At 51.5% G+C, this 17,409-nt stretch overlaps 1 protein-coding gene across 6 annotated transcripts in view; it reads right to left on the bottom strand.

The window, feature by feature from the left end:
- Positions 1 to 17,409, bottom strand: part of CCDC88C (coiled-coil domain containing 88C) — a 128,737-nt gene that overhangs the window by 51,669 nt on the left and 59,659 nt on the right. For 5 of the 6 annotated variants that reach the window (XM_027066434.2, XM_053224836.1, XM_027066433.2 and 2 more), the window contains 6 exons: positions 10,912 to 10,970; positions 9,968 to 10,051; positions 7,254 to 7,394; positions 6,814 to 6,998; positions 5,999 to 6,080; positions 5,470 to 5,628 (listed from right to left, as the gene is read on the bottom strand). In XM_027066434.2, coding sequence (XP_026922235.1) covers positions 5,470 to 5,628; positions 5,999 to 6,080; positions 6,814 to 6,998; positions 7,254 to 7,394; positions 9,968 to 10,051; positions 10,912 to 10,970 — 710 coding nt within the window. Of the gene's footprint in view, positions 1 to 5,469; positions 5,629 to 5,998; positions 6,081 to 6,813; positions 6,999 to 7,253; positions 7,395 to 9,967; positions 10,052 to 10,911; positions 10,971 to 17,365; position 17,409 lie in introns of those variants that run through there. The other variant, XM_053224837.1, reaches the window with a different exon arrangement.

Below are 17,409 nucleotides of genomic sequence, written 5' to 3' on the forward strand. Positions count from 1 at the left end.
CTTAACCATTCCTAGCATGTGGAAAAGCTTCATAAATACAGTTATAACTGCTCTTTAACACCTTGCTGTGCACCTACTCTGGGCCAGGCAGTTAAGTATTTTCAGCTTTTCAGGTCATAAATTTGTCACAACCATCCAACCCTGCAGGTGAACCAAACGCAGCCACAGAAAAATGTATGAACGGACGGATGCCGTTGTGCTCCAGTAAAACTTTATACTTACAAGGTGGATGGGGGGGCCAGGTCTAACCCCTAGATGGGCTGTAGTTTGGCCATCGCCAAGCTACATAACATGCTCAAAGTCAGTCAGGCACGGACCTGGGCTTCAAGGAACTCCCAGTGTGGGCAGGAAACAGGAAAACACACATCACAGCACCATGTGAGGAGCACTGCCCGGGGTCACATGAAGCACTGCCTGGGGCCTGCAGGAGGTGAAGTGCGAAGCAGAAGGCTGGGGGACGCAGAGGGATGTGGACAAGGACAGACAGAGGCAGAACGGCCAGTTTGGATACCCGTGGAAGACATCCTGTGTGTAGGCTGTGGGGTCACATGAGCAACGACAGACAAGGCCGGTAGGGCAGAGACCCTCACTCCCCCTTCCACCTGCCCTGGACAGCGGCAGGGATGTGCCGGCAGGTGGGAAAATGGGCTCTGGAGGATGGGGAGCATCTGGGGCTGGGTGGACTGATCATGAACCCAGCTCCTAATTGCCTTGCCAACAGCCCCCCCCCCCCACTGTACGGTCAGCTCCCAGGGCTTGCTAGGATCAGCTCACCGGAAACCAGCTCCTATAGTGCACAATGCCCTTTTACAGAACACCCGGCAAGGGGGGTGGCAGCTGGGACTGTGCCCTGCTAGGTCTCTGCCTCTCAGACTGTTTACTTTGGGGCCAGCACTGCCTAGGAAGCCATAAATCCCACATAGGAGCAAGGACAAGGCCTGTCTTACCTCCACCCCACACAGATGCACATGGCACTGAAGCACCTGTCCTCTGCTGTTAGAAATTTCAGCCAAAACCAAATCACAGGACAAGAGGAACGTCCGGGCAGCCTCTCTGCCTCTGTCCTCCTCCCACAAGGCTCACTGGCAGCAGCGAGGAGGGACAAGTGCTTGCAAAGAAGCCAAGGACCACCCGGTGCACCGACCCCATGCTTCCCGCCGTTCCCAGGGATGGCCACACCACTCTCGTCCTGTAGTGTGAACCCTCACGTAAACTACACCGGGAGGCACGGAAAAGCTGCCAGAAGCTTCACGGTAAAACATGGAAATTTGTGGTCCATATTTTTCTAACCAAAATTAACTTTGCCCTCGTCCTGAACCCCAAGGCCTTTTATCTTTTCCTCCCATGAGGCACGAGCACACGCTGCCTCCCATGATAGGCCCTCCCATGACAGGTGTTAATGTGTCTCTCAGCGGGGAGACTCGACAGGCTCTCGGGGAGGGCACCTGGGCCGCCTGCCACTCTCCGTGTCTGGAAGAGCGTCCCCCACAGGGTAGGTGTCCACAATGTGAGCTGGCACGAACGTGTCAATCCTGTTCCTCTCTCTGCCCTCCTGACCATCACACCTACCACTACCCCATTCTCCAAGAGAAAAAAGCTCTAGGTTCTTCCCGTCCTTTTCTCCAGATCAAGTCTTTTTATTGCTGAGTGATGGGGTTTTCCCTGACTTGTGGGGTGATTACCAAGTGCCTTGTGTGTGCCAGGCCCTGGCCATGCCGTCATATTAAGACCTAGTCCCTGCGCTCAGGGGCTCGAGTTCCATACGAGCAGCCGCAGGCCAAGGTCCACCCACAGACTAGCCGTCAGCCTTGCCAACCCCACCTCTTGCAGAGAAAAGCCAGCAGTCGGAGCAAAGTACCCTGTTCATATGACTGTGGTCCTCACGCTTGGCAATGCTGAAAAGCCATCTGGGAGAGAGCATTCAGAACACACATTTCTGGGGCCCAGGAATCTGCATTTTGAACAGGCATGCTGGACTCAGATACAGGTGGATACAGACCACCTCTTGAGAAATGGAGATCTAACACATGGGGCTGTTCAGTATTTTAAACTATTATTAAGTTGATGTTAATCACGTATGACCTTATTCAAAAGGGTTAACATCCACTGCTATCTTTTTACCTTCCACCGCCCCCCTATATTTTATTATGGAAATTTTAAAGCCTACTAGAACGTTGAAATAAATATTCTGAACACCATACACATATCACCAGGATTCTGTAATTAGTGTTTTGCTATATTTGCTTTGTCACATATCCCCCCATCTCTCTGTTGTTAAGTTTTTGGATGTGTAAACATCGTAATCGGGTCTTTCCCAATCTAAGGTTTTATCACATGCAGGTCAATCTCCATTCACAGACACATCTCTGCATGGTACTGCGTACTTCTAATTACTTAGAAATTATTCAAGAATCTTGGGGTGAATCCCTTGGAGGTGTGCATCACTACACCCTGGAAAATCTGGTTTTACGTACAAAGCTGGGCATCATTGTTTTCTGAAACACAAACATGGGCCCCAAAACCACACCCGTGCATCAAGGTAGTGCTTCTCCTTGACACGAAGCACCAGAGGGACTGAGCGGCCCAGGCCCGGGCCCCTAAGTCTGGGGACAAGCAGCCCACCTCAATCCCTGCAGGCCCCAAGTACTACTGGCTCGCATCCCAAAGCAACCTGTCCTGAGGTCTCTAAGCAGCATTCTAGGTTAACTTCCAACATACCCCAGTGTGCCCTGGTAGGCAGCAGGCCAGGGGAAGCCTGCACAGGGGTCGGAGAAGGCAGGGGCTCTACTGCGGCCCAGCAGCAACAAGCTCTATAAACGCTGATCAAAGAAAACCCCAGATACGGGGCACCTGGGAGGCTCATCCGGTTGAGTGTCCAGCTGCGGCTCAGGTCATGATCTCGAGGTTAGGGAGTTCGAAGGCCAAATCGGGCTCACTGCTATCAGTACAGAACCCGCTTCAGATCCTATGTCCCCCTCACTATGCCCCTTCCCTGCTTGCACGCTCCCAAAATTAAATAAATACTAAAAAGAAAAAAAGAAAAAAAGAAAGAAAAAAGAAAAAAAAAAGAAAAAAACTCCGGATACAATTGTTTCAGCAAATGCTCATCCACCACCACCCATGGGCCAGACACTGGTCCAGATGCTGAGCACATACCCACGAACAAAGCAGAGTCCCCGTTCTGGGGCCCATGCCACTGGGAGTCACGGAAGCTGCAGCAGAATGGACCCTGGGCAGCCCATCCAACCTCCCCAAGCTTAGCTCATCCTCAGGGCTGCTTTGAGAAATGAATGAGAACACACAGATATTGCTCAAGTAACGCTCAGCACCTTGCAGCCTTGTGGCCAGGAGAGGGAGGAAGCTCACCAGGCTGGAGATGGGCCCATCCTGGCTGATAAGAGGGTGTATGGGTCCCAGGTGGGCCCATCTGGCTGGCAGACTTCCACAGCCCATGGCATCCTGTTGCCCCTTCTGGTCCGTTCCCCACCTGGCAACCCAAAATGTGCTTTCTGAAATCCAAACCATGCCATGCCCCTCACTAAAACGCTTCCTGAAGATGCCATGCACCTTCCATGGCTGGAGTCTTTGGCCCCCTCCAGACAGCGAGAAAGGCTGATGTGACTACTTGAGATCTAAGGGTGAGTGCCCAAGTGCTCCTGTCCACTGAAGCCTGTCATCAGGGGCATCCCAGCACAGCAAGACTCATCCTCTCAATAGTGGCCTGGACTCCATGGACCACGCCCAATTCATCAGCCAGCCTGGGCGGCAAAGGGTCTGCAAACCCATGCGTGTCCCTGCCTACCCCAAAGTAAACACCTCAAGCAGACACATGCCATTTCTCTTGTGGTGAATAAAAACTAAAGTAAAATTCAAGGCATTACCAAGCTCCCAGTAACTTTTCACTATGCAATCAATATGAAAAATGTTGCTGTTACTACACAGAGGCATGAAATTTGAAAATTTGAGAAGTCTGAGAAAAGGGGGGTCCTGGGAGAAACCCTAAAAGTCGGGAAGCTCTGTGAATGCAGGGCATGCATCATCTTGGGTTTAGATCCCTAGCTGCTGGTGCAGGCCTTGGTACCACACAGGCGCTAAGTCACCGTGTCTGGATGACCGTGTGAGGCTGCCTGGACAGGGCCAGGGGTGCACACAGAGACAGAGACTGGATCCCGATGCCCACCTGCTCCATGGGACAGAACTGGGGTGAGATGTGGGAGCCACACTCTGCCTGTGATCCCATCTGGGGGCTGCGGAAGGCCTGCACTGTTTAGAAGGGGCTGCTGGGGCAGCACTCTGGGGAAATGTGCGGGACCCCCCCTGATTCTCTCAACTGTGGCATTTCTAGTAAGCGATAAAAGGCCCCGGTATATGCCCGTGTCCCAGAACCTGTCTGTGCTGGGGATTTATGCCTTTCAAATTCTGCGGGGCCAGTGGACCATTTCCAGGACAAAGCCAGAGGTGGTCTCTCATCCCCCACCTCTTGCACCCCAAAGCCACAGTACCAAAGGTGCCTTCTCTGCAGGAGGTAGGGCGTCACATTCCTCGGGGAACAGACACTTCTTGGGTAACAAATGGGCCCGGCACCACAGCCTTCCCCACCACCTCCCGTGGCCCGTGGGCAGGGCCTGCCTGTAGCAGCAGAGTGCGTCCGGGTGTTCAGCCAAACAGCCTTCCCCAAGCTGGCCTGCCAGCAGCATGGCTGGGAGAAGGATACCATGCCCCCCAGACCCATGTTTGGTCCCCTCAAAAGCCTCCTGAATGGCAACTGGAAATCTTTCTTACCAAACAAGCCCAGTTGGTACAGGCTGACATCCTGATTTCACCATCTCATTAAAACTACCTCCAGACCCCACCTTGGGATTGTTGATAGGGGCAAAGTCCCCAAATCCTTGGGAAAGTGGGTCCTGGAACCCGTGGCTGACATGAGGCAGTCAGGGCGAGCAGCTGAAGCACCGGCAACCCCACTTGGGTCTCGGTTTCCAGTCCCCCGTTAGCCCTGACGCCCTCCCCTGCATCCTCCCAGAACCTCGGGATCAGAGCGGGCTCCACGGCTGAGGACTTCCTATGGGACTTGCCCGAGTGACAGGTATTTTTTGTCTTTCATCTGGAAAAACTCATGAAGTGGTATGATTATTTCTATTTTATGGACGAAGAAACTAATTCCCTGTAAGAGTTAGCCACAGAAACTGCAAGAAGTAGGAAAAAATAAATAAAAATCCACGAATTGAAGGTCATCACTGTGGCAGGAAGCAGGAAAAGGAAAAATCCTAAAAGGAGTCTGAGCTCTTCATTACAGAACCACGTTCCCTCCCCTCCCTCACCCATGTGACACCTCTAGGTGGGTAAGGAGCTGAGGGAGGGAGCCTCCTGGGCCCACAGACAGGCTGAGGTGCAGGGAAAGCCTCGCCGTGGAGATCTCACAGCTCCCTTTCCCGGCCGGCGCGGACGTGTTCTGGAAGGCGGGCTCACCTCCATGCGCGCCTTGTAGAAGTCCACGTCGTGCAGCTTCTCCCTGCAGCGCACGAGCTCCATCTCCAGCCTCTCCACGCGGTTCGCCTTCTCCCTCAGGGAGTCCAGCTCGTCGCGATAGGCACGGGCAGACCGGGCGTCAGCAGCCAGCTGGATGTTCTGGGGGGTGGGAAAAGGCAGGGGAAGCCGCTTAGGGCCCCCCCTCCGGGGAGGGGAGAGGGGCCCAAGTCCCTGCAGTGCAGCCTTTCCGGGACATCCCAGGAGAAGCCGGGTCCGAGGGGCCCGGCAGGTCGGTGTGCAGGCCCCTGCGTGGGGTCCCCCACAGGCTGTCACGAAGACACAGGGTCGTCCCCCCACAGCAGTTCTCAGGACAGCTGGCTGTCAGGCAGCATCACTCTGAGCAGACAGAAACAGAGGGCTTTGCCGGAAGCTCCTGATGCTGTTTTCCTGAGCCTCTGGGCCACAGTCACTGTGGAGTCTCGGCCACCACCACCTCCTCCAGGACACACGCACAGGCCCTCCCGCTCACCTCCTGCTTGGCCTTCTGAAGCTCTAGCACCAGCTGGTCCACCTCATGCCTGGTGTCCACAAGCTGCTCCGTCTTCTCCTCCCTGGGGGCGATGTGGAGGAACGGAGCTGAGGAGCGTCCTCAGCCAGCACCCCGAGTGGCCCCCCACCTCATGAGACCACAGCAGGGAGCGGGACGGCGGCTTCTGGGAGGGAGGAGGGCAGTGTGCGTACGGGGCTTACAAAAATGTTCCTGACTCGCATTCTCTTCTGCTTTTAACTTTTCAAAGCCTGCTCTCAAACTCCACCCACCAGACCCTGGGTTTCCCTGTGAGGGTGCGGGGCAGGGGGAGAGGTAAGGAGGCTCCTGCCACAGGTACACTCCCCACCGCCAGGCAAGCAGGCTGTGAGGGGAAGGAGGGCAGCTCCCCAGACGGGGCACAGGGACATTCTCCTGCTGCAGGAAAAGAGGTGACAACAGGTTCACCGGATGGCGGGGTGGGGTGGTGGCGTGGGGGTGGGGTGGGGTTGCATCCTCCCTCTAGCCAAGAAAACATGCCAGTAGGTGATCAGTCCTGCCCCAAACTGGACAAGTGTGGACAAGAGGCTATCTGCAGACCATCTGTAACCCGGGCCGGTTGGAGCCCTAAAGATCTGCTAGAACCCCTCCCCGTGCAGGCCCAGACAGGGAGGGGAATAGTCCACATTCAAACAGCAAGCGAGCCCGGGGCAGTGGGCTCTGGGGCCCAGGTCGGAGGGCTCCAGTTGGCCGCACCACACGACAGACCACCCGAAAGCAGAAAGACAGCCCAGCCCGGGGGCCCCTGCAGGACTCACAGCTCCTGTCTCACACGGCGCAGCCTGGCCTTGGTGTCCGCCAGCTCCACGGCCAGGTGCTGCTTGTCCTCACTGGAGAGGCTGCTGGTGGGGCTGGGGGTGGACTCGGCGCTGGAGGACCTGAGTGGGCTGGGCGGGTGCTGCGCCTGCAGGTAGTCCCGCTCCTGCGTCAGGTCCACGATCAGCTGCGGCAGGGTGGGGCAGGGGGGGGGGGGGGGGAGAGCAGTCGCACCAGTGCGCCCCGCGCCCTGGCCCAACCATCGACAAAGAGAAAGCAAGAGCAGAGGCCGGGTGTGGGGGAGAAACCACGAGGGAGGTGGGTTGAGTTTGTAGGAAGAGCTGGAATATTCGGTGGGATAAGGAGTGCGTGAATGGGAGCAGGGCCCCGAGCTCGGCGTTTCTACAGACTTCTCCTCCCGCAGGTGTGTGCGGCCACGCACCTCCGTGCACTCGTCACGCTCATCTATGAGCCTCCTGAGGTGAAACACCATGTTCCTCGAGAGGGCCTCCAGCTCCTCCGGGGCCACGTCTGGGAGTTCCAGCCACTGCAGGTCAAACACGTTCTCCTGGTTGTGGGTCACCTGTGGGCACACAGGCAGGCGCTGCAGAGGCCGGCAGGGGCATCTGCCTCCCCGCGCTGGCCGGGCGGCGGGGTTGTGGCTGACATGTCCCACTGACATTATCAACCCGTCACTGACACAACTACTGCACCAAGGGGGCCGCATGAGTAAGTGCAAACTCCCTTCAACCAAGCTCTGGTGCAAAACACTCCTGCTTTCAACACCGGCTCAGAGAACACCTGGAGTCTTAGATTTTTTTTTTTAATGTTTGAGAGAGACAGAGACAGAGACAGAGTATGAGCGGGGGAGAGGCAGAGAGAGAGGGAGACACAGAATCCGAAGCAGGCTCTAGGCTCCAAGCTGTCAGCACAGAGGCCAACATGGGGCTCAAACTCAGGAACCGTGAGATCATGACCTGGGCCGAAGTCACACGCTTAGCTTAACCGACTGAACCACCCAGGCGGGCCAAGCACCTAGATTCTTTAATGCCAGAAAGCTCTCCTACAATACAGTATTTCCCTAAACAGTCCTCAGATATGGTTGTTGTAAGCTGTCAATTTACAACTCAAGAAAGGGAAGCCTCAGGGGCTGGGAGGGTCCCTCAGGAGGGGGACCCTGTGTTACTACTTCAAATCCAATGTGAATACGGCAAATGTTACATAAAAGTCTTATGTCAGAATGTGGGGCACATAACAATCTTATTTCGGGGGAAGATATTTCATAATCTAAAACAATTTTCAGTAATCCTGAATCTCATTCCTCACGTAAAATCATCTGGTTTTTCCCTTTCCGCCAGGTGTGAGCGGAGACCCACAGCAATGTCCGCACACAGCAGCCTCTCCATGGATTGTGACAGTCTGACCTTCTCACCACCCCCCAGCCCCAGACCTACCAAGGGGGCAGATGATCTATTTGGAGCACCTGATAGCTCAGTTTGGGAAGTGAAGTATTCACTTACTCAGGCCTCAACAAGGGAAAACAGAAAGAAGCCAGAGCTATCCGCTCAGTGAGGCGCACCAGAAGAAGTTCTTAAATTTTTCAGAGCAGTAAACAGAAACAGAAGATAGTTGAACAAAACAAGACAGGGCCCTTTAGTTTCTCAAAAGGCCTTTCTTACTTCTCCCCTCCTGACAAAGGAAAAGCTAAGATTCAGCTGATCCTGAGGAATCAGGAGAACCTTATCCCATGGTACAGGGTACCTTAAACTCTCAGAACTTGGAGCACAGGCTGGATGGGTGCTAGGTCTGCCCACAGAGGAGAAAAGGGGAGCAGGGGCTCAACCCCAGTGCACATCAGTCACCCTAACCCTAACCCTCATCCCCTAGTTCTGACTCAGCAGGCCTCTTGTGGGGTCTGGACACTGAACGTTTAAGCAGCACCCAACTAATTGTGAAGCCCAGTCCCCACAGCCAGCCACCAAATGACATGCATGCAAGACTCCTTTTTGGCCACATTTGACCTTCTCTTTCTCTGATATTCTGCTGTCTGAGCAGGAAAGGTGGTCAGTGGCAAAAAACAAACAAACAAACAAACAAACAAACACTGCTGGCCTCAAGGACCCAGTCCCCAGATAAATACAATTTTCAAATTAAAAGCAGAATGGTTCTCAGGCTAACAGCTGGTCTGCCCCTGATAAAGGTGGTTGAGAATATCTGTGACACTACTGACTTTCCCTGATGGACCCCCTACCGGCCAAGAACTGCATCTGTCTCCTGCTTCAAATCCCACCTCAGAACTCATGCCCCCAACGCCCTGACAGTGCCCTGGGCAGCTGTGGAAGCCCGGGAGCCCAGGAGCAGCATGTCCCTGGTGCCAGCAGCGGGAGCTCTGCCTTCACTGACCCTGTCAGTTATATACCTGCTCCTGCGAGCTCCTGGTTATGTCTTTTATATTTAATACATCTGTCCAATTACACTGAAGGCTGAACCTTAAGTCCTGAGGTAATTGAAGAATTGTGGTGTAAGGGTGGGGTGGAGATCAGGGAAGAAAATTTTCAGGTGAGCACCTGCCTCTCTCTACAGGCTCATTTTCCAGGGAAACCCCCTCCCACCAAGGTCAATGGCAGAGAGGCTGCTCTCAGTGCAGAGCCCTCCTGACCCCATCCCGGATGCTGGGTCTCTGGAGACAGCCCTCTGGGACTTGCTGGTTTTGAACTTCCCAAGTGGTGGCGGCTTGTCTCTCTGCCATGTTACTGACAGAAGCAGAGAATCTCTTTCTATAAAGATCAACCATTCAAAACAGGGTGACATTTGCCAGAATACATTTTCAGGGTCCGTAAATCAAATTCTGAGCCTAAATCACTTGACAGCTCTTAAAAATAGTCTGAGTCCATATTAGGCAAGAAGAGGAGGCAAAAGATGACTTGATTGAGGGCTTAAAAAAATTTTTTTTATTTTTACCCCATTTTATTTTAGCTCGCTGATGGTTACCTTTCCAAATAGAATACATTTGTCTGTGGTGTCTGAAACCTAAGATCAGCAAGAACATTGATGGGTGACATATTCTTCAAACTTTTCACTGGTGGAGACTGCCCATCTCCTGGCCACCACAGGAGCGGCGGTCCACAGCCACACCCCACGAAGCCACACACCTACCTCCTGTATATGGGCCACGATCCCGGCTTGGGTCTCAATGTCCAGCTGTTTGATTCTTTCAATAAATTCCTCTTTCCTCTCACACTGTGGAGGGTTACAGGTGTTAATGGAAGGATTCTGTGAGGGCAACCTGGGGCCACCACGCTACAGAAGTACAAACTATCCACCCAAGCCCTGGCTTTCTCCTTTATACCCCAGAATGCTCTTGTCCCCTTACCAGCCCTTACACTGAGGTTTCTCTAGAAGTTGCTCTGACTACCTAGATCAGACCTATAGCAGATTTTTAAAAAGCACATCCCAGGCTGAAAACACTGAAATCTGCACTTTATTATTTTAAGTAGGTTTCATGTCCAGCGTGGGGTTTGGACTCAGAACCCTGAGATCAAGACCTGAGCTGAGATCAAGAGTCAAATGCTTAAACCACTGAGCCACCCAGGAGCCCCTGAAATGTGCACTTTGGACAATCTCACCAGATGATTCCTAAACCGGTAAAGCAAGAACACCTGGTCTAGGCCAGGGGCTGGCAAACTTCATTGGTAAAAGGCCAGATGGTTTAAAAAAAAAAAAAAAATTCTCAGACCCAGTGGGCCACGCCCCACAGATAATATGTAAAGGAATCAGCATGGCCGTGTTCCCATAAAACTTCATTTACAAAAATAGGTGGCAGGTCAATTTGGCCCCCAGGCTGCAGCCTACTGATCTTGTTCTAGATGTTCCCATACGGGGCAGTCTACTCATGGCGTCTTGGTCCATGGGATCCCCACCTGCTCTCTTGCACAGGGTGCTCTGTGTGAGAAATCAGTGCCATCCAAGATGGTGGCCACTGTCTCTCAGGCAACCAATGGTTTCACTCCCACCTCAATTCAGGGGGCGTTTGATCCGCACAACTCCAAACACAAGATGGCTAAGAGCAGGCCCTCCCCACTGCATGCCCGGATCCCTACCTGGACGGCACAGCCCAGCACCAGCAGCAGCACCTTCTTTATTTCTTCCATGCTCTTCCCTAAACCAAAAGAGCAAGATAAATGTAACTAAGCTCAACTGTTCATAAAATTTCACCACTGATCTGCATGTGCTGTAGGGGAGGTGGGGGTGGAGGGGATCAAGCTAGAAAGCTAGAGAAAAAGTACTCTTTCAACCCAGCGATATCCATGTAGGTGTGCACAGTCCATCTGTTTTCTATGTATGGGTTTATTTTTTTGAACCAAATGAGAATTCCATATATGACTATTTGTGGCCCTTTTCCACTCAGATAGCATAAATATCCTCTCATGATAACGAAGGAACTTCAGAACCAGCAGCTCTTTTCAGTGTGTGGGAAGCTAAGTACAATGGGAGAGAGTAATCCCCACGGGAAATACGGAGTCCTCCAAAACACGGCCGTACGCAACTTTACTTTTCCACCATGCAAAGAACGTCCAGGAGCCAGAGAAACAAACCGCCACACTCACAGCCTGGCTTCACATTATGGACTGTTTATGCATCGGTTCGGTCCCCCCCCTGTGCCCCACACACATTCGACTAGAATACTCAAAAGCAAATTCCTAACATACATGCAGCATTTTTGATGGTCTCATCTTTACTTTGTACAAAGACCACAAACTTATTAAACCAATCTTCTTGGAGAGGTTCAAGTTTTTGATACTCTAATCTAAATAATGTGATAGAGAACATCTTAGTGGCTAATTCTTTATGCACATACTTACATCTTTCATTTAAAAAAAATTTCTTTAAAGTTTATTTTGGGGGGGGGAGGGAGAGAGGGAGAGAATCCCAAACAGCTATGATGCTGTCAGTATGGAGCCTGACGCGGGGCTCGATCTCATTTTTTTATGAAATTTATTGTCAAATTGGTTTCCATACAACACCCAGTGCTCATCCCAACAGGTGCCCTCCATCAGCTGAAAAATTCCACAGGATTCTCCCTTTCTCATTATATCCTCTTCTGTTTGGGGGAAAAGGGACATGCCACATATAGCCTGGTTTTCTTGACAGACTTACCAGCATAAGCTCACCCTGTGCAAAAATGGCCCCAGGTATCCCCAACACCTGTTAGGATAAACAAACCAAACCTGGGTCCCAGGAACTAGTGTGGTTCATTCCAGGTCCCTGGGTGTAAGGTGGGTGTGGAGTGACGTGCGATCTTGTCCTAATATTTCTCAACGGAAAAGTGTCTCAAAATAGCTTTTCCCTGACATCGTGGTGGAGTCTCAGATGTGGGGGCTGGACATTTGTTCAGCCAAAACCGAGCACCCCTTCCTACCTTCCAGCCTGAAGGTGGGCAGGAGGGGCTGGCGAGCTGGACCACAGGGACCCTTCCGAGCACTCAGATTCCACAGTCTTAACACACTTAGCTTTGATGGCACTGAACATCACTGTACTGGGCTAAGGCCCTTCTCTTTGCTAGTAAGGTGCACAACTTCATCAGTGTTTGAAATGGGAACATTTTCAGACTTTCATACTTTTTTTTTTTTTTTTTTTTTTTACTGGAGGCCTTTTACTTGTCCCAAGAGTCTATCTAATCCATAGACATAAATAAATAGATGGCCACAATGACTCACTTCTCTGTTAAAGCTGAACTGATGATCAATCACAGTTTTAGTGTCGATTACAAGGAAATGCCCACCTGAATATTAAAAGCCTACCATCAGTCTCACCAAAATCTTTCCCTGGCCACAGTGCTGCATCCAGCCCAGGTGACCACCCTCACCTCTGTCCCCAGACACCCAGCCAGTGGCCCTCATACACCTTTGGTGGATAGAACAGGTACAGACCCCTCCCAGCCATTGCCAGTGATTCACCACCTGTCATGGGCCATGAGCCCGGCATATAACCGGAAGGGACACACAGGAGGAAAGCATTCGCAAGGTCTCCTGTTAGCCCGGATGGAAGTCAGAGTTCACACGGAGAATCTTTACATACTGTGTTCACAGCGAAGGCCCCAAAGGCCCTCATTATATCATACACTAGAATAATTTAAACAGCCCCGATGATCCATCTTCCTGGCTCGCAACAGATGAGCAAACTAAACGTGGGAACAAGCACTGAACACGCCCACTGCCAGTAGCAGGAGCACAAGCCAGTGACTGCAAGGAAAAGACCAGAAACCCTATGTACACACACACCAAGGCCTCAAAACTACAATCTGTGGCTATTCAAACAACAAAGGGTTCTGTTCCCTCAGCACCCATCACTTACACACCTTGACAACTATGAGTCATTCATTCATTCATTCATTCATTCACTCACTCACTCACTCACTCACTCACTCACTCACTCACTCACACCTATTAGAAAAGTATGCAATTCCTGTTTTGCTAAGTCTTGGAACAGAGTAGGGGGGAAAGGTTTTAAAGGGACAGAGTTTTAGAAAAATTCTCATGGAAAAAAAGTATTTAAAATAAACTTTTTGGTAATGAACAGGGTACCAGGAAAATCACCCCTGCCCTCATTCAAATGAACCAGTGCTGTGCTCATTCTCACCAGGCCAAGTGAATACAAACATTTGCTTATAATAAATGCATCCTGGGGCGCCTGGGTGGCTCAGTCAGTTGAGCATCTGACTTTGGCTCAGGTCATGATCTCACAGTTCGTGGGTTCAAGCCCCACATCGGGCTCTTTGCTGACAGCTCGGAGCCTGGAGCCTGCTTTGGATTCTGTGTCTCCCTCTCTCTCTGCCCCCTCCCCCGTTCATGCTCTCTCTCAAAAACAAAACCCATTCTGAAAAATTAAAAAATAAATAAATGTGATTTTTACCCCTACACAGATTCCTGTGAAGTTAAAAAAATAAATGAAAATAAAAAATGGAAGAATACAAGTTCCCTCATTTCTCCTGGGAAGCTGATGCCAAATTTCTCTCAGGATTTCAACAGTAAGGCAAACTACTGCTATTTTCATAAATCTGCCAGATTGTAGGTTTTGAATAGTTTCAAAACATACCCGAAGACTCTGTACTGGGTCCCTGCCAATAAGACTGGCTCAGTGACACACTTAAGCAGGCCAAGAAGAAATAAACCTGCAGGCAACTCCCTCCCAAGCACCCCCAGGGGTGGAGGCTCGCTGAGAACAGAACCAGAATCAACACAGTCCTCTGAGCTCAGACCAGGACCAGCAATTTTAAAAAGCTGATAAATGCTACGGAAACCCAGAGGAAGGACATCTAGTTTGCAGTAAGGATCAGGCAAGGTTTCCTGAGGAAATGACCCCTGAGCTGAGACCCAAGGATGATGAGGGATGTGGGACGCAGGTGAACCAGGGCTCAGGCACAGGGATCAGCATGTGCAGAGGCCCAGAGGTAAGGGAACATGGCGTCTGTCAAATTACGAATGCTTTGTGGTTACGGGTGGGTCTTCAGAGTGAGAAATGGGGGCAGGGTATGAAGCGATGTTCATTTCTCTACCGAGTGAGTCACAGGCAACCAAGGGGGGAGGGTCAAAAACATCCGACACCCTCTGCGTCTACCCACAACCCCAGGGGGAATCCCACGACAGCCTGAGCTAATGGCTGAATCTAAGAAAAACCTTCCTTTACTACCTGCCTCCTACAGTTCTGACACAGAGAAACTCACACCAGCCTTTCTTAGCAGAAACAGAATACATCAACATATGCTGATCTAAGCTATATATAAAGTTAGATGTTTGTAGCAACCTGCTTCCAAAACAGAAGGGAAACTATCTGATATTGCATGTGTGTGAGGGTAGACAAAAGATAGAAGTAGATAGGCAGTAGGTAGATAGAAGTGGGGTTTGTTTTTTTTTAGTAAGTTCATTTATTTCTGAGACAGCATGCAAGCGAGCGAGCGAGCAGGGGAGGTAGAGAGAGAGAGAGAGAGAGAGAGAATCTGAGCAGGCTCTGCACTATCAGCACAGAGCCCAACATGGGGCTGGATCCCACGAACCATGCAATCATGGCCTGAGCCGAAATCAAGAGGCAGACTCTTAACCAACTGAGACACCCAGGTGCCCTTCGAAGTGTAGTTTGATAATTAAAGTACATGAACCTCTAAAATGGGGAGGCAGAGCTAGATCAGGGCTGGAAAATCCCCTTTCTAATCTCCTGTCTGTGGTACATGTGGCTCGTCAATATCAACACCTTGTTAAGCAGCCTGGAAAGAGGCCTCAGAATCCCTCTGAAAAGAGCACTGGACAGCACCTGCCAATCAACCGAAGTTGACACATGAAACAAAACCTGTCTTCCGTGCCTGGTACGTGATCTCTAGGGTCCTTTTTGGGTCCACTCTGAGTCTCCAAGATGCAGCCCTCTGAATGTTCCCACTTCCTGGTCTCTAGATATGGAAAATAAACCTTGTCATTCATAAATGGTCACTTAGGTATGAAGGTGGGGATTTAGGCAAAGGAATGCTAACAGTCCCCTCTAAGACGGAGCCCCTCCTGCACACCCTCTGCTCTGTTGAGGTCAGAAGGCACCGTGACTGCCTGCAAAGACAGCATCAGAGAAAGGCAGTGACACTGACTCCTCAGTCTTGCTCACTCAGCTCTCCACAACCATAGGGGCCCAGGATCAGCAAACTGCCAGCCAGGCTGAGGGTTTAACCCTCACCACCTGGAAAATGGACCCTTTCAGGTTAATTCTGCCCCTGCCCCACCCCGTGCCCTTCATGCCTATGGGCCATTACTGCACTTTCAGTAAAACACACAGTCATCTGATTTAACCCCAAAGGACAGCATTATCTCCACTTTACAAACAAGAACAGGTTCAGACCAGCAGAGTCACAGAACTAAGATTTGGTCCTGGGCTGTTCACCACCTGCTTTGCCCTAACTCCCTATCGTCCCTTTGCCCCCTGAAACAGTCATTACTGAGGGTTACAGCTCCTTTCAGAACAGAACTCTATCTGACCCAAATGCCACAGTGCAGGCATTTAACCAGTGCCTGCTGACTGAGCGAGTGACATTAACAGTTAACACTGAGTCCCTGGGTAGAACATAGAGAACAATTTCAGTTTCCTTCCCTGCTGGGATGGAGACTATGCATTTGTATGTACCTATTTGTTCTTAATAATTCTCTATACCGCTCTCCTCTGCTGTGTGTTAGAGTCAATCACTAACTGTGTTTCCCCCTGGTTTCTTGTTTAACAAAAAATTTTTTTTGAAAAAGTGAGAGTGCTCGAGCAGGGAAGAGGGGCAGAGGGAGGCTGGGGAGAGAGACAGAGGGAGAGAGAATCTTAAGCAGGCTCCACGGCCAGTGCTCAGCCCAATGTGAGGCTTGATCTCACGACCCTGAGATCATGACCTGAGCCAAAATCAAGTCAGATGCTCAACCGAGTGAGCAACCCAGGCACCCCTCCGTGCTTTCTTATTTAAAAAACCATTATTTCCTAAGGATGATTATGGGGCTGTCTCACTGACTTGAAAGTAATGCTGTGCTGAACGTGACCCATGTGTATGTCTCTTCAACGTCTAATGACATCCTGAAACTCACTCACAAGAGCACAGCTCTGTGGGCCCTCCGGAGGACCCGGCTTGCATCAAAACCAGCAGTTTATTATCATTTGAACAGTCAGGGTCACCTTCCGCAGGCACTGCCAAGGAACAGAATGGATGGGGAGTTCCTGGTGGGTGGGCACATGAGGACATCCCCCACATACCTGTCTCGGTGCATACGGTCTGAAGCAGGCATCTCCACATAATACCTCACTGGCTGAAGGGCGACTCCTAGGAAGCCCTCACCTAGCTTTTTTACACCCAGAACATTACCAAACGGGGCCCCCACCAGGCAGGAACATAACCAGGCACTCCACTATCTGTTTATTCAGTTACTGAACAAATGGTTATCACAGGTGGCCTTTGGCAGGCACCAAGTCGCATGTCAGTGCAAACGGTGCAGGAGCCTCCCACGCACCCCCCCCTCCGCCGACCAGCGGCCCCCTGATCCCAGCATTAGTGCACCCCCCGATCCAGCCTGCCACCGATCCCCGGATCCCCCAGCACCGCCAGGTGTGGGCAACAAGAGGCATCTGCCCAGCAACAGAGGCAGCTGCTCCCAGATTGGGGATAACACTTTGAAACAGCCACCCCAAGCCCCTCAGACAGCATGCCCGACAGAAAGGACTCCCTGCCTGTCCCCCCTCCCCCCCACCCAGGCCACAGCAGGGGAAAGCTAATTCTCCCTAGCACCGAACAATTACAGATCAGAAAAGCAAAATGCAGAGGCGCCTGGGTGGCTTAGTCAGTTAAGCGTCGACTTCAGCTCAGGTCACGATCTCGCGGTCCGTGAGTTCGAGCCCCGCGTCGGGCTCTGGGCTGATGGCTCAGAGCCTGGAGCCTGCTTCCGATTCTGTGTCTCCCTCTCTCTCTGTCCCTCCCCTGCTCACAGTCTGTCTCTCTCTCAAAGTAAACAAACATTAACAAAAAGAAGAAGAAGAAAAGCAGAATCTGACCACAAGAACTCAGCTTGAGACCCAGCATCTGCACTGGTCGCAGG

This window comes from Acinonyx jubatus, chromosome B3 (genome assembly GCF_027475565.1).
Source record: "Acinonyx jubatus isolate Ajub_Pintada_27869175 chromosome B3, VMU_Ajub_asm_v1.0, whole genome shotgun sequence".
NCBI classification, from domain to species: domain Eukaryota; kingdom Metazoa; phylum Chordata; class Mammalia; order Carnivora; family Felidae; genus Acinonyx; species Acinonyx jubatus.